Genomic DNA, 22,781 nt, shown 5'->3' with positions numbered 1-22,781 from the left:
CGCCGTGTTGCCATTCTAATCTGGGTCTTCCTCTTTTCCGTCGACCTATCGGTTGCCATTCTATTACTTTTTTGGGGAGTCTTGATGCTGGCATCCGTTGAACATGCCCATACCACCTTAATTGTTTCTTCTCTATATCTTGAGTTATATTTCCTTCTATTCCCATACGTTGTTTTATTACATCATTTCTGATTCGGTCTCGTCTGGAAATACCTAAAGATCTTCTCATTGCATCCATCTCTACTGCTTCTATTCGCTTTTTGTTCTTTTCACTAATTCTCCATGTTTCAGCGCCATAAAGAAGAGTAGTTTTAATCATGGTCTCATATATATTAAATTTCCTTCCTTTCGTTTTCTCTTTACTCCACAGTATACTATTGAGACATCCTAACACTTTCTTTGCTTGAGTGATTCGTTTTTCTATTTCCCGTGTATCAGTTCCTGTATTGTCAAAGGCAACACTTTATTTCTCAACTTTTTATTTCTCTTTACCTAAATTAAAATGGACTCACATAGGCAACATATTCAAGATTTAAATTAAATTTTCGTTAAAGTGCATTGTGTAAGATAATCTGAAGACCTGGTTTTCATTTTCTCCAATTTGAATTGATTTTTGCTATTACTGCGCAACTCTTTTTCAATCGTTTATCTTTAATTATTAAAATTAAAGCTTTAATATTGTTTTCAGTTTTAGCCCTAATCAAAACATTTCCATTGAACACAAATCATTCCAATATCCCCAATTCCCACTCCGGAAATTGTTTTTCTATCTCTTTGTCAGTTTTCGTTTATTTTTGTTTCAGAAAGAGATAACAGTTATGATGTTAAATCAACTGAAATTCGGTTAAACCGTATTGTTTTAAAGCGATTAAGATCTTAATCCTTGAATTAAAATGGTAAGTAATAAGTTAATTTGAATTAAATATTAAATTATATGAAATTAAATAAGTGGTTATAGAATAATTAGGCGAAGTTGAGGATATATACTTTAGATATTACATTAGATTTTATGATTTTCGAGAAATAGAGGTCTGTAACGTCTATGGAATACGTCGATTTTTCGTTATAAATTTTTTCTGAGATAGTAAATAATCTTCCTAGAAAATTTCTACATAAGTCGAAGAGCTAACTAACTATTTAAGTATATTTAATCTAATTTAAACAATTTTTGTAAAGATTGTTCAGATTACGAACTTAAAACAAACAAATTGCAAATGTCGGTTAGAAATATTTTCTGATAAATTGCAGACACATGAAAAAGTTACTTGCCGACTATACACAGCGGTCGGAAGAAAACGGAACAGAGGGAACTACAACCTGAATTTTTGAAAAACCCAGTCAGAAACGAATCACCACAATATTTTTGGCAATAAAAGTAGTTAATAAGCTATTCAACGCTTTTAAAATAAAACATCCTGACTGCACCACAATATACAAATTATATAGGAGAGTTTTTATGAAGGATTTTCCGAATCTTTCTTTTAGAAGACCTCGAGTTGATACCTACAAGACTTGTGATTTACTTTTTTTTTTTAAGGACAAGGCAAGGACAAAGACCTTAATGTATCTTAAAAAGCTCAAACTTAGTTGAAATTACATAACAGAAAAACAGGTAGAGCTCTTAATGTTATTTAAGAAGACAGTACGAGCAATACTCTTCCAGGTACCGATATCTGTAGCATAACCATGGATCTACAAAAAGTATTTTCGCTTACCAAATTGACGCATAGTTGTATGTATTACAGCCGCCAATTATGCTACAATTTTGGAATGCACGTAAAAGATACGTCAGATGGGATAATGTGCATCTGGAATGAAGGGGAATTGGCTCGTGGTGGAAACCAAATGGCATAATGTCTTGTACAAGCCTTGAATACAGGACAGCTTTTAACTTATATGCAAAATCTATGTATATGGAGCGGCAGCTGTTCAGGGCACTTGAAAAACCAAATGTTTATTTTCTTAGTAGTCAATGGATATTTTGATACCATCGATCATACATTTTTAGTTTCCGGTCATAGCTTTTCATCTTCAGATAGAGATTTTGCTCTTATGGAGAAACGAACAAAACGTTCCAAACTTTAAACAGTAAACGATGTAAAAACTATAATTGCTGCTGTTAGACCTTCCAGGCGTTACAGACTGTTAGATATAGAAAAATCGTGGTTACGTGTGACAAAAGAAGAGCCAGGAACAGTAATGTAAAAGAAAAATTTCGGTTGACTTAATGGTATAAGAGAAGTGTCGTGTATTGAAAAAAGGTGTGACTGTCCAAAAGTTAAAGTCGACAGAGCTCTTAGCGTTTAATGGTGTTTAGCAATAAACGAAAGTAAGAAAAACACCTTCGCGCCATGCTAGATTTCATTAACCAGGAAAATAGAGCATTTTCACCTTTATTTTAGATATTTTATCATATATTTCATGTATTATTTCGGTGGACTTAGATCATTTTCTTTTTTTATTTATTTATTGTGAATCATTAAGTTCCTTCAGTGTATTAACACCGAAATTTGATACACCTTATTTCAGTACTTGTTAATAAAGCAGAATTTCCATAAACAATTATGTATTTGTATTTTTGTAGTTTTTCAAGTTTTCTTTGATTTCTGGAAATTTTTAATTTTGGCACTTAGATTATTTAGCTCGACCACTCTTTATATATACAGGGTGTCCCATAATTAATTGGACATTAGCTAATGGGTGATAACTGACATCAAAATAAAGCGTTTGAGCTCAAATTGCTTAGGCAAAATTTTGTTAGTTTTCGTTCTACAGGGTGATTCAATATTACTTATTACTTTTAGGGATATATCGAAAACTATTCAACTGATTTAAGTGAAAATTGATATCTTGCTATTATTTAGTACGCTTAATATGAAAATAATATTAGTTGTACCATTGACACTCATGGTGGAAAGGTGGCGCCACCTTTCCACCATGGCCTAACATTGGTTCATTCTAGGAAAAAAACATGAAATAACATTTAACTCTACATAAAAAAGGTATTCTTGTTTCAAATCAAAAAGGTACACCGTTTTCGAAATAAACGTATTTTGTTAATGATACTCATGTCTGTATTTAATGTTTCGCAAAACAAGCAGGTACCTAGGTATGCTGTGAACTTAATGGCAAAGTCAAGGCGTAAGTACGAATTTGTTTACTATTTTTTGTTGTCAAAGTGCAGTGTGAGTCTATTATTATAAAAAAAAGAATATGTGTGTACTTTGTATGCAGGTAAGAAATTTTACTTCTATTATATGATTTCAACGAAATAAATATATTTTAAACAGTTTATTTGTGTTTTATTTAAATTTTAAACTAATTTTAATACTTACAAGTTTCCTTAAAATTTTCTTAAATAATACCGAAAATAAAAAAAAAGTAAGCAAGGCAATAATATGACATGTTCCTAACCGGTCATCCATCCAAAGGTTGACCCCGGTCGACACTCCGGTTTTCGAGCGACAACTGGTGTAAGCCAGTATGCTATGGCCGTAAAATTCATACTAAAATGAATTATTTTGATAGATTATATCCACAAATAATATTAAGATTGCCTTTTAATCGTCTTTTCATCATATTTTAATATCATTATCCTATTTCCGACGAAGACAAATTCAAAGACACAAAAATTATAAAATATATTTTTTTCACACTTTATTTGCACTGAAACATACGTAACTTCAAAGATTTAGCAACTAACTTTATACTGCCGGTGAGCGCGTAGGTACTTCATACTGTTATTTTTATAAAAATTCACTCTCAACACTTTTCCCAATTGCACCTAAAGAAGTATAACTTCAAACACATGAACTAACATTCAATTCTACACAAAAAATATACCTAGTCTTCTTTCACATCAAAACAGTACACCGTTTTCGAAATAACGTAGTTTGTTAATGATGCATGTCTTTATTTAATTTTTGCAACGTCAAGACGTAACTACGAATTTATTTATTATTAGTTGTCAAAGTGTAGTGCAAGTCATTATTTGTCAAAGTGGTATTAAGTTTTTTATAAACCACTTAAGATAAAGCAGCTCAACGCTATTTCGAACTTTAGAATAGAAGGCAACTCCCAATAGAAGGCAACCAAATATTAAAACTATTAGATCATTGTTCGATAGATTAGGCGAAACAGGGTCATTTCAAAACAAAAATAGGAATGCTGGAATACCGAGAGTAATTGATGCGGATATGGAGGATGAAATTGTTGTGCGTGTTGCAGAAGATCCAGAAATCAATACAAGGCTTGTTTCTGCGGCCACTGGTATAAGCCAATCTACGGAGTCAATAATAATACGAACAGAAAATCTGTATCCGTATCGTTTTACTCCAGTACAGAATCTTTTACCACAGGATTTTCCAGCAAGGCTCCGATTTAGTCAGTTTATGATAGGGCGCCATTTAGGCGATATAATGTTTTATAATAAAATTTTATTTACCAATGAAGCCACATTTACTAGAAGAGGTGTGTTTATCTGGCGCAATAGTCATACTTATGCGATAGAAAATCCTCATGAATTTCAAGAACATTTTCAACATGAGTTTTCCATAAATATATGGTGTGGCATATTTGGGGATTGTACTAGATTTATATAGTTTATCTAATCGTGAACATTTTAAGCACTTATTGTAATTTATTTTGGTTTCGTTTTGAATTATTCACCTTGTCAATTGTTTTATATTCACTTCATTGTGTAATTTTAAGGTTTAATAAAAATAATTGTTTCAATCATACGCATTATGTTTTGCACAAATTATCTAATACTAATATCTAATACATCGAAAACGATGTACTTTTTTGATTTGAAATAAAAATACCTTTTTGTGTAGAATTGAATGTTATTTCATGTTTTTTTCCTAGAATGTTTATACAGGGGACATAAAAATAAGGGCCACATTAATGAACAAATGTTATAGTAGGTGGCGCGACCTAGTGTCAATGGCAAAACGAATATCATTTTTATATTAAGCATATTAAAAAATATCAAGATACCAAATTTCACTTAAATTGGTTGACTGTTGAATTGGTAAACTGTTTTGGATGGGTTGGAGTCAATAATAGGGCTATTGGTTAACTATTTTTTTTATTCTCGAGCTTTTAATTGTGTTTACAATTATTATCAAGAGCTAAAAAAGACAAAATACTTACAAGGTTGAACTAAAAAGAAAAAACAATTTTTGTTAACTTACCAAATAAAATTGTTCTGAAGCTATTTTCTTGTGGCATTTTAAATTAATTACTATTTAACTGGGAATAAGCCACAATTAAAGGTTAAAATACGTTTATTGACGTTTCAATTTCCACTTCGGAAATCGTTCTCAAAATACAAACATTAGTAAATTAAACAAATTTTGTTTTTGTTACTTAGTGAAAAATTCTTCTATTAATTTAATTTTATCTGACTCATCTATATTGACAATTCAGACATACATTATACATTTTAAAGTAGACGACTTTAAAATGATATTGCCAATATTGTTGAGTTGCGTTCCTGGGACGACTTTACTTATAAGATAGTTCATTCGATTACATGAAATCAACTTTAACTTGAGAATATCCGTCAGAAAAGATCATAACATGTAATTCGTCTTTGAAAAGACAAATACATGCCATGATGACAGTAAAATTCTCCTGTTAGTGATTCCATAGTAAATTATGAGGGAAAAACCAGGAAAAAAACCTCATAATACTAACAGGAGAATTTTACTGTCATCATGGCATGTATTTGTCTTTTCAAAGACGAATTACATGTTATGATCTTTTCTGACGGATATTCTCAAGTTAAAGTTGATTTCATGTAATCGAATGAACTATCTTATAAGTAAAGTCGTCCCAGGAACGCAACTCAACAATATTGGCAATATCATTTTAAAGTCGTCTACTTTAAAATGTATAATGTATGTCTGAATTGTCAATATAGATGAGTCAGATAAAATTAAATTAATAGAAGAATTTTTCACTAAGTAACAAAAACAAAATTTGTTTAATTTACTAATGTTTGTATTTTGAGAACGATTTCCGAAGTGGAAATTGAAACGTCAATAAACGTATTTTAACCTTTAATTGTGGCTTATTCCCAGTTAAATAGTAATTAATACCAAATAAAAATTAGTTTGGTAAGTAAAAATCACTGCTTACATCTTCAAAATAGTTAATAAAAAAATATTTTAATCTAATAAATGTTTCTCCGAAAATTTTTTTTAATTTTGAAAACATTTTTTTAATATAAAAATAATTGAATTTATAAATAAGTTCAAATAGCAACCAATTACAAATAGCATAACCATCCAAAACAGTTATATATTTGTTCCAAACGAGTCACAAGTACTTCTTTTTTCTTATTCTTATATATATATATATATATATATATATATATATATATATATATATATATAGATATATATATATATATATATATATATATATATATATATATATATATATATATATATATATATATATATATATATATATTCGCTACTTTCCGAAAAGACCGTCGCAACTCTGAAATATCTCTTTTTCGTTTTGTTACAGTTTTGAACACAGAATTTCTCAATCTATTACCAAAAAAATCGTCACAACCATAGTCCAAAAAATAATCACACGGCGCCACTGTTACGAATTGTCACTGTTCTGAATTTCCCCTCCATTACCATTCAAGACTGACTCACTTCAGTCACGACGTTGTAATTGCAGCGATCCGGTTTGTTTTTCAGTCAAGAACGTCTTGATATAAGAGGTGTCGTCTGTGTTTATTAACTATTTCAAGAAATATCGTCATATCTTTTATTTGTGCCAGTTGTCTGGGCAAAGGTAAGTAGATAGTTTTTTAAAGTTACAAGTAACATCGTCACATTTTAAGTTACGCCTGTCTTCAAGGTAATTGTGAATATTTTAATGTATCGTAATTTCAGAGATAACGATCATAATTTAAAAAAATACGGTTTGGCTTGTAAAAACTAAATATTATTTAGGTTTCTTGTGTTATAATTTTTGAATTATTATGATTGAGACGTTTTTTCCTGAAATAAAGAGTTAGATGTAAGGTCTGCTAAATATCAGATTTCGAGTTAGAACGTTCTTTCTTGAATAAACATTAACATTTGTTAGAAATAAATGTTAAGGCGGCCGTATTCGGTTATAAATGCGTGCATTTCTGGAAATACTTTGTGAATTTAAATTAAGTTTTTTTTCCTTTCAGACATACAATGGAAACTAAGCAAAACAGAAATTCACTGATAATGAAGCTTACAAAGAAAAATGTAGAAATTCATAACATTGATAAGCCAATGTGGGCAATTCAAAAATTTTTAAAGGAATCAGAAGATCACCTTAGTTTAAAAGGTATTGTAGTTTATATTTTTTATTCCTATTGTGCCTTGTACACAAAAATATATTTTTTAGAATGTATCCAAGATGTTAATAAAGCTGATGCAGAACAACAAGCTATCTTGGAATCATGTGTAGTATCATCTTTAAATACAACAGAGAACAGAACCATGGGAGAAACATCAGAAAAAACTTATACCGAATTATCCACATTACAAGGTAAAATACTCCTGTGTCCTTTAAAATACTACTTTAAAGAATATTTTTATATTTTCCAGATAATGAATATAACGTAAATCAGTACGATTTATTTCCGTCTAGTGTATCTCAGACATCGAACCATAATGAGAAAGATGTAATAACCGCTTCAAAATGTGAAACAAATCTCATCGAAATAGAAGACAATCAGATGTTTGAATGTCAAGGTATATTGTTTTATTGTTGTGTTATTCAATTGTATGTACATTTCAGTTACAAATCCTTCAACGTCCAGTGTACCTGCTGTTACCCAGCCGTCAAATCATGATTGTTCCCGTTCTTCGAGTTCATCCAGTGTTTTAAGTTCATCCAGTGTTAGCAGCCACTCCAGTAGTTCTGAACCATTTGGCTCAGGAAAATCAGATATTGATCCAGAATATGATGTAAGCGCAGACGTCGCGTCAGATTCTTCCGATTCGGGTGATGAAAACGACACAGCAAAACTGGTGGTTAATAGGAAAGAAGATCAAACAGTATTACTCGAGAAACAAAAAGAGGATGATTCAACAAAACAAAGAGGAAGAAAGAGAACATTTAATGAGGCCAACTGGAAAAAAATGTGACTCGACGCTTAAGAAACAGTGGAAAAAGTTACACATCAGTAAAAATTTCCAAACTGGCAGATGGAACTAAAATAAAAACACAAATAACTAGAGATGCAAAAAAAGTGTTACAACCTTGTACTGAAAAATGTAGGCTAAAATGTAAGGAAAAAATCATGGAAGAACAACGACTAGTAATTTTTAACGAATATTGGAACTTAGCAGATCTACAAAGGCAAAGGGATTTTATTGCATCGTCATTGAGTCCCGTAGCAAAATCAAAGTACAGTAATGCTAAACGCAGTCTAAATAATGCGTATTATTTTCATGTACTTGAAAGGAAACACCGTGTTTGTAAAACTTTTTTTATGTCTACCTTAGGAATCACTTCAAGGACTATAAGAGGAGTATCTGAAAAACAAAAGCAAAAACCAGCTCACGGTATTATTGCAAACGAAGCAAGAGGAAAACACAAAAAACACAAAACTAGGGACCATGATATTTTGCAAGCAATAATGGTTCACATTCAATCAATACCCCGGGTTGAGAGCCACTACTGCCGTGCACGGACCCAAAAAGAATATATAGAGGGAACGAGGACAATAGCCGAATTGTACAGGGATTATAAAGAATTATGTGAAAATAAAAAAGTACAATGTGCTACATACCGTACATACTACGATGTATTTACAAAGCAGTTTAATATAGATTTTTATTTTCCAAAAAAAGATCAATGTGATCTATGCCTAGAGTTTCGAAACGCTTCTGAACAAGCTAAAGAGTTGATAAGACACAGGTATGAGACCCACTTGCAGGAAAAAGATCTTTCAAGAATAGAAAGGGAAAACGATAAAAAAACTGGAAAGTACATAGTAACTTTTGATTTGCAAGCTACCTTACCATGTCCCACTGGCAATGCATCCTCCTTCTACTATATTTCGAAACTGAATACGTATAATTTAACTTTTGCCAGTTTCCCTGACAAAGACGTGTCGTGTTACGTTTGGCAAATGAGATTGGATTTTGTATATGGCATTTTTTAAATGAAATAAATCAAAAAGGTATCAACGACTCAAAAATGATAGATATTATTTTCTATACTGATAATTGCACAGGGCAGAACAAAAACAGATTTCTTTTCGGTCTATATTCATTTGTTGTACACACATTGAGCAACATAAACGTTATCACACACAAATATTTAATAAGAGGCCACACTCAAAATGATGCTGATAACGTTCATTCGGTAATAGAGCGACAAATAACACGATACAAAAAGGCTGCAGCTATTTATGTACCAGAACAGTACATTACACTTATCCGACAAGCGAAAAAAACAGGCCAACCTTACAAGGTTCACGAGTTTAGCCATGATGATTTTCTGGACATTAAAGATTTAACAGCTAGTAGCATGGGCATAAAAGAAATTTATAAGACTTCAAATGGGGAAAACGTAAAAATCTCTGATATTAAGGTATTTGAGGTCAGAAAAGACACACCTGCCAATTTCTTTTGTAAAATATCCTACGCAGAAGATAATTTTTTGAACATTAATATGCTTTGTAGAAGATCAAATTGGAATTTGCAGAATTTACACTTTAAAAAATTATACAATACGAAACTTGAAATATCTGATAAAAAGAAGCAGGGAATTATATCACTAATAGAAAAAGATATAATCCCAAGTTTCTACCACACTTTCTATTTAAACCTTTAATTAGATCACATTTTTTTCGAATATATTTACCGTTTAAGTTTTTTTTTGTGTCATTTAAATGAGTTTGATTTTTATTATTGTTTAACTTTATTTTCTGGTTCACGTAGTAAGAATTACAATTAAGTTTAGGTTGATTTATTAGTTTTCTTAAGTAGTAATAGTAATATAGATCTTATGTGGTACTGAACTATGAGTTGCTATCTTTGTGATAACAGAATGTTTGTACTTTATTTAAAATATTAAACGTTTTTTACTAAATATAGACTAAGTATTTTTATTACTTCAGTAGGTAGGGTAGATCGGGGCTAGTTGTGACAGGGGCATGTTGTGACAAATAGTTTTATAGACTAACCATAGGTAGCAGCGTCGCCCGGTTACCCAGAATTCCACGTCCGCATGTCCTCAGTCTGTTTGTGTAGTTTGGTTGTGATGCTATGCGTTTCTGCCGCTTTATAAAATTATATGTCATTTCGTTGTAACGAAGTAAAATTTTGCTGTTGTCTTTGAATTGTTATTTCACTTTCAAACCACAAGGTAAGAAACTTATTCTAGTTGTAGTAGATAGTTTGTTTATTTCTCTCTAGTAAGACACAGTTTGGTTTCTATACGACGTGTCAAGGTCTGTGCAAGTGGCTTTATGTAAAATGGCGTACGGTGGGGCTAGTTGTGACGAGAGGCTTGGGGCAGATTGTGACAGTGTCACAACATGCCCCTACTAATTTTAATGCATGTTTATGGGTTTGTTACAGATAATGGTGAGAAATTATAAAAGGAAAACGGAACGTGGTCGGAGTAATATAAACAGTTACGAGTCGGCTTAGTTAGATGTTAAGTCTGGATCGTGTAGTTTAAGGCAAGCAGCTGAAAAATATGGCGTTAACCGGATGTCCTTACTTAGATATATAAAAAAACAACAAACCAATCCAGATGGAGTGGTAGAAATGGGTTACAAAAGACCTCGAATGATATTTTCACAACAACAAGAAGAAGAGCTCTGTGAATATGCTGTTCAGGCAGCGAAAATATTTTATGGTATTAGCCCAAAAGAAATGAAAAGTTTAGCTTTTGAATTTGCTATAGCGAACAAAGTTCTTGTGCCTGAGAATTGGGTAGCAACAAAACACGCCAGTAATGATTGGTTTACAAAGTTCATGCAACGTAACAATAATGTGTCTATTCGTGTTCCTGAGGCTACCAGCTTAAGTCGGAGTACAAGTTTCAACAAGCACAATGTCGGACTCTTTTTTGATAACCTCGAATTAGTATTAAGTCAAAACCATTTTACAGCTAATGCTATTTGGAATATAGACGAGACAGGGACTGGGACTGTCCAAAAACCGGTAAAAATCATAGCGAAGAAAGGCGAGAAAAGAGTTGGTGGTGTCACTTCAGCTGAGAGGGGGACCAATGTTACTATGGTTCTTGCTATTAACGCAGAGGGTAACTCAGTTCCTCCTATGTTCGTTTTTCCACGTAAGTTTTACAAGGAGCATTTTGTACGTGATGGGCCAGTAGGTTGTTGTGGTACTGCTAACCCAAGTGGCTGGATAACAGGCCCGGACTTTTTGTTTTTTATGAAGCATTTTGTAAAAAAAGTAAGGTGCTCAAAGAAATCACCGGTTTTAGTTCTGTTAGACAACCACAGTGCTCACCTATATATCGAAGTCCTTGACTATTGTACAGAGCACGGTATTACTCTCTTATCGTTCCCTCCCCATACAACAAATAGACTTCAACCACTGGATGTTTCCGTTTTTGGTCCATTTAAGAAGTTTTTAAACGACGCCATGTGTGGATGGATGAAATCTCATCCTGGAAACACAGTCTCAATTTATGACATCCCAAGTATAGTGAAAACAGCATTACCTAAAGCTGTAACACCAACAAATGTTCAGGCAGGATTTCGTTCTACAGGAATATGGGAATTCAATAGAAACATTTTTAATGAAGAAGACTTTCTGTGTTCTTCGGTGACCGACCGACCTTTGAATAGGCCTATTGACATCGTAGATGGTAATGAGGAAGCCAGTGCTGGGCAGCTTAAAAAGTTTCAGCATCTCGATGAACCTGAACCGTCGTCATATTATGCTAACCAGCCAGGACCCTCCCATACCTATCAACCAGGACCATATCAACAAGGATCATCGCAGGCCAACCTACCAGGATCATTCCATGCCGAAGTTCTGCCTGTCAGCCCTATGGATATAAGACCTCTGCCAAAAGCTGGTCCTCGAAAAAATAAAAAACGCAAGAGCTTAACATCTGCAATTTTGACTAGCACACCTGTCAAGGAGACAATTCGCAGTGAAGAGTTGAAGAGGAAGGAAACAATAAAGTGCAAAGAGGATAAAATAAAGAAAAAATTATTTGACTCAAAACAACTGTTGCCTAAGAAAAAAGCAGCGCCAAAGAAAGAGACCGCAACAAGAAAAAGAGAAGACAGCTCAGAAGAAGAGGAAGAAGATTACTTTTGCTTAGTTTGTATGGGACCATATAAAAAGTCTAGGTTAGGAGAAGACTGGGTGCAATGTATGGAATGCAAGAGGTGGGCTCATGTAAAGTGCACAAAAGATGATCTTTATTATGTTTGTATAAACTGCCACTCTTCAGAACTACAAGTAGAATCAGCACAAATTGACGATAGCGATTAAGTTTTTTATTTTACTTTAAATTCACTAGATGTTTTTCTACACATTTGTTTCTTACATAAACATTTATCAAACATTTATGTATCTATACTTAACTATAAAATAAATTTATTATGGAAACTTTGTTATTATTCTCCAACTAAAGTTTATTATATTTAAAAATATTTACTGTCACAACCTGCCCCAAGTTCGTCACAACTTACCCCATATTGGGGCAAATTGTGACAATATGTGCATTTTGTAAAACTATTTACATACTGTAAGGTATTGCTTAAAAATTGCTGATGTTCCCAAATAATGATTCCCAATTAAAAATAGTACCTCATTAAAGTAATCTAACAGCCCTAAAAATTACGAAAAAAATGTTAAAAATTATTTTGTCCAAAGTGGCACAACTAGCCCCAGTCTACCCTATAACTTAAAAAGAACATAATATTTTTTGGGAAAGACCGTCACATTTAGCTATTATCCTGCCAATCGTTATAAACTAAAAATGATACAATTAGTGAAATACACATAATATATGTTCTTTTCCAATAATAATTAAACTTTTATACCATTGTTAAAAAATATACAAAAAACAAAAAAAATAAAATTCTGGATTCTTTAATCGGCTCTACTGAAAAGTGGCAATAATCCAGTTGTGTCGGTCTTTCCGGAAGGTAGCGATATATTATATATATATATATATATATATATATATATATATATACATATATATATGGTTATATAATATATGGTTATATATAAATCAAAAATAAACAGGCTTTCGTATACACATTATTATATTACCCATTTTTTCGCATCTCTATGTATAAGAAACTGGCCTATAGAGGAAAACACAGAATGTTCTACGTTTTCGTTTCTTAATAATACATTACATTAAGTGCAGGTAAATCTATGGAAAATCGAAAAACCTATCGAAGCACAAAGTGCGCATTCAACTGTGTAAATCACAATGTTCGCAGGGATCAATATGTCATTTGTGCGATGGATAGATAGACGACGATCGCTGCAATCATACCAACAATAAAAAGTTTAATGATAATGTATCGGAAAAGGGACGATAATATTTGTTTTGCAGTGATAAAAACTCTTGAAGTTTAAAATGCTTTTTCAAAAGCTTTGTAATATTTTTTACAAGTATGGGTGACGTTAATTTATTATGTTAATTTATTTATAACTAGCAATAGATTGCTTCGCAACTTGCTTTGTGTAGAATTTTCCAATGATTAACTGTATTTTAATTTTTAATTATCCAAGCTAGTATTTTCTAAGCAATAAACTTATTAATGTTTGAGAACTTATTATTTACTTCACTTTTGGTAATAAAACTTAAGATGGAAATTTGAAAAATTGCAGATAAAATTACTTTCCTAGGAAATTGTTAAATGATAATAATTTTTTTAAAACTGTTACTTTTTTGTCTGTACAAAATGTGTCTGTATATAGTTATACAAATCAAAATAAGTTTTTTTGAAAATCTAATTCTGTTTTTATTTATCTTTGTTTAATGAGATTCTAGTTCACATACAATAGCGGGTAGACTTACTGAGAGATATTATATCCCATTCCTTTATCCTTTTAAAATCTAGTTATTTTTTTTTTCCTATCCCTTTCTAATAAACTGGAGCACCACACACTGGACTAGTGGTTTACTGCTATGACAGTAATGGTTTTGATACTGCGATGAAAAAGGCAACGGGAAAGCACCCTATTATTATTTACTAGTTCACTCATATTGGCACTGACATATACTAGGAAAAGGTACAGGTACTGATCATGGTCCCCGAAAAACAAAAACAATAATAAAAAAAAACAGAATAAGATGAGGCATGAGAATAGATACATGGAAGTCTCTACGAGCCCAGTAATACCCAAAATACCATACATGGTATAAAAACAGAGTATAAAACCTATTTTGAAATAATCTTTTTTTAAAACGATTTCCTGAGTGGAAATGAAAATTATGGCTTATGAGCTTCAAAACCAAAGAAGTTCAAAGATGTAGGGATATATATCAACCGATATATATATATATATATATATATATATATATATATATATATATATATATACATATATATATATATATATATATATATATATATATATATATATATATATATATATATATATATATATATATATATATATATATATATATATATATATATATATATAAATACGTTCAAATTATCGGGTAAAGTGGTCTATAATAAAAATCTTTCTTTTTTCTAAATTACTCAATATTTCGCCACTTATTTAAAAGCTTTTTCAGGAGTAAACTAAAAACAATTTGAATTTAAAAGATTTCGCACATAAAAACTGACATTGAAGTATTTGAAATATTGAATGTCAAGATTAAATTGTCTTAAGCACGTTCGTTACAGCTATACGATAAAAAATTAAAATTATTTCAAATGTAAAAATAAAAATAACAATAAAAGAAAAGTTAGAAGAATAATATTTATTTGATGAATTATTAAGGTTAGTTGTTATTAAGATGAATGTTGGCTATTTTTAATATTTATAAATTTTGTTCAATATGTTACAATATATGTTACTTAACTGTCCAGTGTCCGTTTTATAATTTAAAGTGTTTTTATTTTTGTTAATGTAATACATTTCAAGAAATAATCTACTTTTGTAGTTATCAGTCTGTGCCAAAATGTGAGCTTTGTTATAGTCTAGCATATGACCAGTGTTTTCATAGTGCTCAACCACTGCGCAAGTATTTTTCTTTTCTCAAGCGGCAATCAGTTTTATGTTGTGTGATGCGTTGTTTTAGCCATTGTGATGTTTGACCAATATAGCTATTTTGACATCCTAAACACGGTATTTCATAAACGACATTACTTTTATATAAGGTTGGTACTGGGTCTTTGATTTTTGAAAATAGTTGTTTGCTGTTCATGGTATTATATTTAGCTATACTAATACTAGGAACATTTTTGAATATGGATATGACAGAATGAGTTAGACCGTTAATAAAGGGAAGTTTTTTATATTTGATTGATTTGTTATTAGAATCATGGACGGGACCGTCATAGAAATTAGTGGTGTAAATCAGTTTTTTTTTAAATTTGTTTAGAATATCCGTTGTTACGAAAAATTTTGTATATTATGTTCAGATTTTTTTGTAAAAAGTTGTCATCAACAATGGACATTATCCTGTTTTTCATACCTAGTACGGTATTATATTTTTGACGGGTGGTATGGTTTGAATAGTAATTTATATACCTGCCTGATGCTGTCGGCTTTTATAACAACAGATATCCTAAACAAATTTTAAAAAAACTGATTTACAGCACTAATTTCTACGACGGTCCCGTCCATGATTCTAATAACAAATCAATCAAATATAAAAAACTTTCCTTTATTAATGGTCTAACTCATTCTGTCATATCCATATTCAAAAATGTTCCTAATATTAGTATAGCTAAATATAATACCATGAGCAGCAAACAACTATTTTCAAAAATCAAAGACCCAGTACCAACCTTATATAAAAGTAATGTCGTTTATGAAATACCGTGTTTAGGATGTCAAAATAGCTATATTGGTCAAACATCACAATGGCTAAAACAACGCATCACACAACATAAAAGTGATTGCCGCTTGAGAAAAAAAAATACTTGCGCAGTGGTTGAGCACTATGAAAACACTGGTCATATGCTAGACTATAACAAAGCTCACATTTTGGCACAGACTGATAACTACAAAAGTAGATTATTTCTTGAAATGTATTACATTAACAAAAATAAAAACACTTTAAATTATAAAACGGACACTGGACAGTTAAGTAACATATATTGTAACATATTGAACAAAATTTATAAATATTAAAAATAGCCAACATTCATCTTAATAACAACTAACCTTAATAATTCATCAAATTAATATTATTCTTCTAACTTTTCTTTTATTGTTATTTTTATTTTTACATTTGAAATAATTTTAATTTTTTATCGTATAGCTGTAACGAACGTGCTTAAGACAATTTAATCTTGACATTCAATATTTCAAATACTTCAATGTCAGTTTTTATGTGCGAAATCTTTTAAATTCTGTGAGTGTTTTAAAATGTATTTGTACGCCATTTTTTGTAATGTTCAAATTGTTTTTAGTTTACTCCTGAGGAAGCTTTTAAATAAATGGCGAAATAAAAAGTAATTTAGAAAAAAGAAAGATTTTTATTATAGACCACTTTACCCGATAATTTGAACGTATTTATAAATTATTTTTTGGTCGAAATAATCACTTCTAATATATATATATATATATATATATATATATATATATATATATATATATATATATATATATATTGTTATGATGTGTTGTTTGTTTGAATGATGAGCAATGAGTATTTTTAATAATATAGGGTTTTTATCGCGGTTCTCAAAGAATTAGTTTGTAAGTACTTTTTTAAATTATCTTTATTATAACTATTATGAAACACACATATATATCTAACCTAGCCAATGTAAATTTAAAATAAACTATCTTTAAACTGATATTCTTATAAAACTAATTAAATTCTATAGACAATCTAAAATTTAAACAAACTATCTTCAAAATTGAAATTGTTATGACACTAACTAAATTATATTAACAAAATTTTGTACCTTTCTTTCACTGAATGCCTAAATGGACTGTTTTCCACTATATAGATTCTAATCACCACTGAATGTCTTCGTACTTCAATTATCCTTGTTTTTTGTGAAATTACTTTTTCCAATTATCAGCTTCTACCAATTTAAGATATAGTTTTCTTCACCAGCATTTATACACCACCAACCAAACCAGCAAACAGCATTTATATTTATTCTTCTTTTCAATATACCAATATCCAATTATTATAAGTTGATTTATATTAATCTCCAACCATAATATAATTTAATTTCTTCCAATATACTTTTATAATCTTCAATAATTATTTGTGTATAATTATAAATGTGCATTAATTATATGCATAATTTTTAATCTTCATTTAACTCACTATATTAAACAATTCGACTATTTGTACCTGATTCACTGACTCCAACTAACTTTCATATTTCTTACTAAACTTTTCTGACTGACTTCTTGAAAATTCTGAACAATTTACTTCACTATTCACTAACTAAATGTATCTATTAACTTTCATAATGAACTGGCCTGACTTCTGACTAAAAACTGCCATCTTGAATCCAAATCACGGGTATTTATATCTTTTGGATATTCTAGAACCATCTCGTAAGATATCATGTTCCATTCGTTCTATTAACTTCTATATAGATGTTCTCGAAAAAAATATCTGTTCGATCCACCGCCATAATCATTATTTCGAGAATGTTCGACCTTAAACAATGGTCAAATTCTGCACTCTGGATAATTCGTTAATGTTCCATTGATAATTTTGTTGACATTTAGGCTTTTCAGATCAGAATAAACATTCATATTAGTAACTAACACTCTAATTTAATAAAATACACATTTCAAACAATATAACCCCACTTATATTCGTAAAAATTCTTAAACGTCACTTCAGAGTAAGTATCTGTCAATTACTCACTGTATAGTTGGTTGCCTAGTCACATGGCTCACTTAAATCTATTTACAACATTAAAATACAACTTTTTACAATTATTATATGCTAATTTCTTAAAAATGCCCTTACATAAATATATTTTTATTAAATTCTCTAGTATATAACTTATTTAAAATAATCAAATACTTTTTTATATCTAATATTATGTAGTATATAACTTATAAATTATTTTCTATAAACCCCAATCGTCACAATATATATATATATATATATATATATATATATATATATATATATACATATATATATATATATATATATATATATATATATATATATATATATATATATACGAGTATGTATACAATGTATAAAATATTAAGTTATATCCCTTTGCACCCATCCAAACTTAAATATCACGAGGAGCCGCCTTGAAACTAAATAAATAAATAAATTCATATAGAAATATACATTGTAGAGTTTTGCACTTACCTCGCTTCCTGAGATAATCTTCGATCATTACCGCACTGATCATGAACACGTTTCCGACGCTACCCAGAGCTGAAAGTGACGCTAGAAGAATCAGTCTTGCCAATCTTGACCAGTGATCGTTTAGTGTTACTGGTGATACAAATTCCGTAGGCGCATTCGTTACATTGAGTAAAACCATACCCGTAGCAGCTGAAAGAAAAATTGGATAAAATTAAACTAAAATGTAACCACAAATTGTATTACTAAAATAGAAGTAAAAATACATAAGATTGATCTTTTCTATTTACAAATCTTGACTGTTATTCTTCTTCTTGCCAAAGACGAGATACTATTTAAGTTATCTACCATTGATGGAGAGACTATTATCTTTTCTTTAAACTCTCTCGGGTACTACACTATAGGAGCAGTACAGTAAAATTAATGTGTCTTTTTGAGTTGACGACAAATATTTTTGTCTGTATATTTTAGAAATATGATTAGGGGAATCTGCTATAAAATAATCTGTTATACCTAATGTGTTTCTCTTCCTCTTCTTTCATTTTTAAAAACCGGGTGAGGGTGTCCGGACGTATTCATTTCTTTATTAAATTCCGAAGATCTTATATTTATCATTAACAATTACTTAATATGTCTTCTATCTCATCGTTTTCACCAATGTTACAATTCTTGAAAAGCAATTGTAGTCAACACCAACAATACTTGTCAAAACTAACACAATGACAACTGAAGGGCCACGGGAAAGAACGATCAGAGTCCATTTTTATTCGAAATTTAGATATTGACGCCATATTTAAGCTTTTTGTGGAAAGAACCCAAGCATGGTTTCGTTTGTACAATAACGATCACCGTACAGAAGATAATAAAGGGAAAGGATATAAGCTAACGGAGAATAACGATCAGGTTCCTCACGCTGACCGCTAATAACGATCAAGTTCCGACGACCTTCTAACTAAACGTAGATTGTCGTTGGCGTCTGTCTATACCATCAGTTCTATTCTGTTATCGCTAAGCAAACCGCTGTTTTTTCGCAGTTTTCACTAATTTGTTTTTGAGTAAATTTACAATGTCAAGTGATCTGTGTGATAGTGATACATCTAAAGGAAATAACGAGCCACGTGGGGTTAAAAAAAATTACATGCTACCACTCACGAGGTCGGGAAAGACTGCAAGTGCATTCGTTATAACTGTTTTCAAGTCATCCCTTTGAACGAAACACAATATTTAATTGCTCATTTTAATGAGTTAGGGGACTACAATGTTCAAATCAAATATTTAACAGGTCTTGTCACAGTTGTACCTATTGGTACACCGCTAGAAGCAAGCCGAAGCAATGGCTAACTGCACCGATGAAGAAAACAAAAAAAAATCATTGACAACAACACTGCAGACACTAGTGCGTGAGAAGACGATCCATTTACGAAAAATTAAGCAGTTTTACTCCCTGAAATAAATATAGAGCAGAATCACGAAAAAAACGACACAATGGAAGACATAACGATAGATTACCAAAAAAACCTCTCTACTCCCAAGATCTCAACATCTGATGCTGACTATCGCCGCGAACTCAACTTCATATCATTTAATATTCATGTTTTGTCAAATACAACTTCAGTGTTTTATATGTACGACGAAAGTGTTGCCCAAAAGGGTGCCGATGATGTCAGTTCGATATTGGAACACTTTATTTTGGAAATTTTGGACTCAAACATACGCTACTACTAATTTTTTGTGATTCGTGCGGCGATCAAAACAAAAATTTTACCGTAATTCGCTTTCTCCACTACGTAATGCACAAGCTTATCTGATTCGGCCTAGTGGAGATGATCTTTCCTATCCGTGGACTCTCTTACCTAAAATGCGATAAGGACATGTGAATTATCACGCAAAATAGATCAGAGTCCAACACCTTACTTAAAAATTTAGAGATCTCAAGCACATATATAATTAGCAAACTATTTTTTTTTTCATTTGCGTATTAAAAAGTCTTATAGTAATAAACTGATAATTAAAAATGTTGTATTTAATTTCCCTAATCCAAAATAAACGACTATAAACTTTAAAATTCGATTTGTACAAAATGAACAAAATGTGACTATGATCGTTCTTTTCCGTGGCCCTTCAACTATAACTTCAAAACTCAAAATACTACTGCTATGCAAACTGTCAACAACATTTGTTTATATACATTATCTAACGTTACAGACTGCATTACAGATTTCATGATTTTTTGATGTCATCTTAATTATTCTATACTTCTTCAATACTTCTGCTTTTTCAAAGGACTTCTTCTTCTAAATGTGCCTATCTTCTAGAGATGTTGGCGACCACATTAACCCGTCTTATTCTACTCACAGCAGCTCTAAATAGATCAGTTGACGTTAGACCAGTTCACTTCCTAAGATTGGCCAGCCAGGATATACGTCTACGTCCAGGGCCTCTCTTACCCTCAATATTGCCTTGTACAATCAACTGTAGAAGTTGGTGTTTATTATTACGCATGATGTGGCCGAAGTAAGCCAATTTTCTGTTTTTTATGTTGTTAACAATTTCTTTATCGTTTCTTAGCCTCTGGAGAAAAGTTATGTTACTTGTGTGGTGTATTTATCAGACCCTCAACATACGCCGGTAGCACCACATTTCAAATGCCTCTAATCGTTTTATGGAATCCCCTGTAAGGCTCTAGCTTTCTACTCCATAGAGGAGGACACTAAAGACCTAATATCTAAGAATTCTTATGCGTATATTGATGCTTAAAGATAAATTACAGAGAATCTTCCGAAGGCTGTTAAAAGAGCTTCTGGCCTTTTCAATACGAGTTTTTGTTTCGTAGCAATGATCTTAAGTATCCTTAATATTGCAGCCCAAATAGCATATTTTTTCCACTCTTTGTAACGGTGTATCACTTATTGTAATTTGGGCGTTTATGTTGGTATTCTTACTAATGATCATTATTTTTGTCTTCCTGCAATTTAGTTTTAAGCCATGTTTGTTACATGCTACTACAACGTTATCAATCATCCTTTGGAGCCCCTGCGCATTATCTGCCAGCAACACTGTATCGTCTGCATATATAATATTGTTTATAAGTTGTCCATTTACAGCAATCCCATCTTCTGATTCGTCCAAGGCCTCTCTAAAGATGTTTTCAGAGTATATGTTAAATAATGCCGGTGACAATATGCAACCCTGGCTAGCTCCTTTTTTAAAGGTAAAGATCTCGGATAGTTTATTTTCTAATCGTACTGTTCTTTTTGTTGGAGATATAAGTTTGAGATCAGTCTTATATCCTTACCATCGAGTCCTGATGTTTTTAGGATATCGATTAGTTTCCCATGTAGGACTTTATCAAATGCCTTCTGAAAATCAATAAAACATGCATACACATCGCAGTTGACATCCCTGGCTCTCTGTATTAGAGTTTCACAAACTAAAAAGTGCTTCCCTCGTTCCGATTCCTGCTCTGAATCCAAATTGAACTTCACTCAGGTGTTCTTCTAATTTGGTGTATATGCGCGAATGAATGATAGTAAGGAGTACTTTAAGTACATGGCTCATCAAACTAATTAATCTATGTTCTTTTCATTTTCTAGCGTTTGGTTTCTAGCGTTTGTCTGCTTTAGCAGACAACAGACTTGTCTGCTAAAGCAATTTTATGCATATTAATAAACACAGACATGTAATATTGGCATAATTACTATAACTTTTTTGATCTAAACAGCACCCTAATATGGACTTTTTATAATTTCAGCATTTAATTTACTTTGTACCACTTACCTGATGATGCTTTGCAAATTTTAGAAAGCGAAACCGGTCGTTTTGGGTAGTAAAATTAAACTGATTATGAGTAAGTCTAATTTATTACTTTTACCTATTTTGTAATAAAACTTAGTTTATGACATCTTTTGATGGTGTGTTTTAACTCTGATACATACAGAACAGAAAGAAAAAACAATCAGAGTTAAAACACACCATCAAAAGATGTCATAAACTAAGTTTCAGTACCTTACCTAAATTTTGGAATGTATATTGTCCATTATTTTATATTTGATATTTGTGTTATTAATGTTAAGAGTCAAAACTTTTTATAAATAATCTCAACGACTAGTTGCACTGATGAATTGGGATATTTTGTAAATATTTACATATTCCTTTTGTCTATATTACATTGTCTTGAAAAAGGAATAAAACAATGCCGAAAGCTAGACAAAAAGTCAAAAGAGTTTTTCTTTAACTTAAGCTCCCGAAGAGCTGGA

The 22,781-nt window shown here is 31.2% G+C and overlaps 1 protein-coding gene and 1 long non-coding RNA gene across 2 annotated transcripts in view; one reads left to right on the top strand and one right to left on the bottom strand.

Moving 5' to 3' along the window:
- The window catches only part of LOC140448413 (melatonin receptor type 1A-like), a 245,660-nt gene that overhangs the window by 13,708 nt on the left and 209,171 nt on the right, over positions 1-22,781 (bottom strand). The window contains exon 2 of the mRNA XM_072541496.1: positions 18,529-18,717. Coding sequence (XP_072397597.1) covers positions 18,529-18,706 — 178 coding nt within the window. The 5' untranslated portion in view covers positions 18,707-18,717. The remainder of the gene's footprint in view (positions 1-18,528; positions 18,718-22,781) is intronic.
- Positions 6,580-7,707, top strand: LOC140448414 (uncharacterized). Its single transcript, XR_011951708.1, has 3 exons — positions 6,580-6,819; positions 7,208-7,350; positions 7,411-7,707. It is a non-coding gene; the product is annotated as an uncharacterized lncRNA (long non-coding RNA).

The sequence above is a fragment of the Diabrotica undecimpunctata genome, chromosome 8, assembly GCF_040954645.1.
Source record: "Diabrotica undecimpunctata isolate CICGRU chromosome 8, icDiaUnde3, whole genome shotgun sequence".
In the NCBI taxonomy this organism is placed as follows: Eukaryota; Metazoa; Arthropoda; class Insecta; order Coleoptera; family Chrysomelidae; genus Diabrotica; species Diabrotica undecimpunctata.
This window is presented reverse-complemented; position numbering and strand designations above follow the sequence as displayed.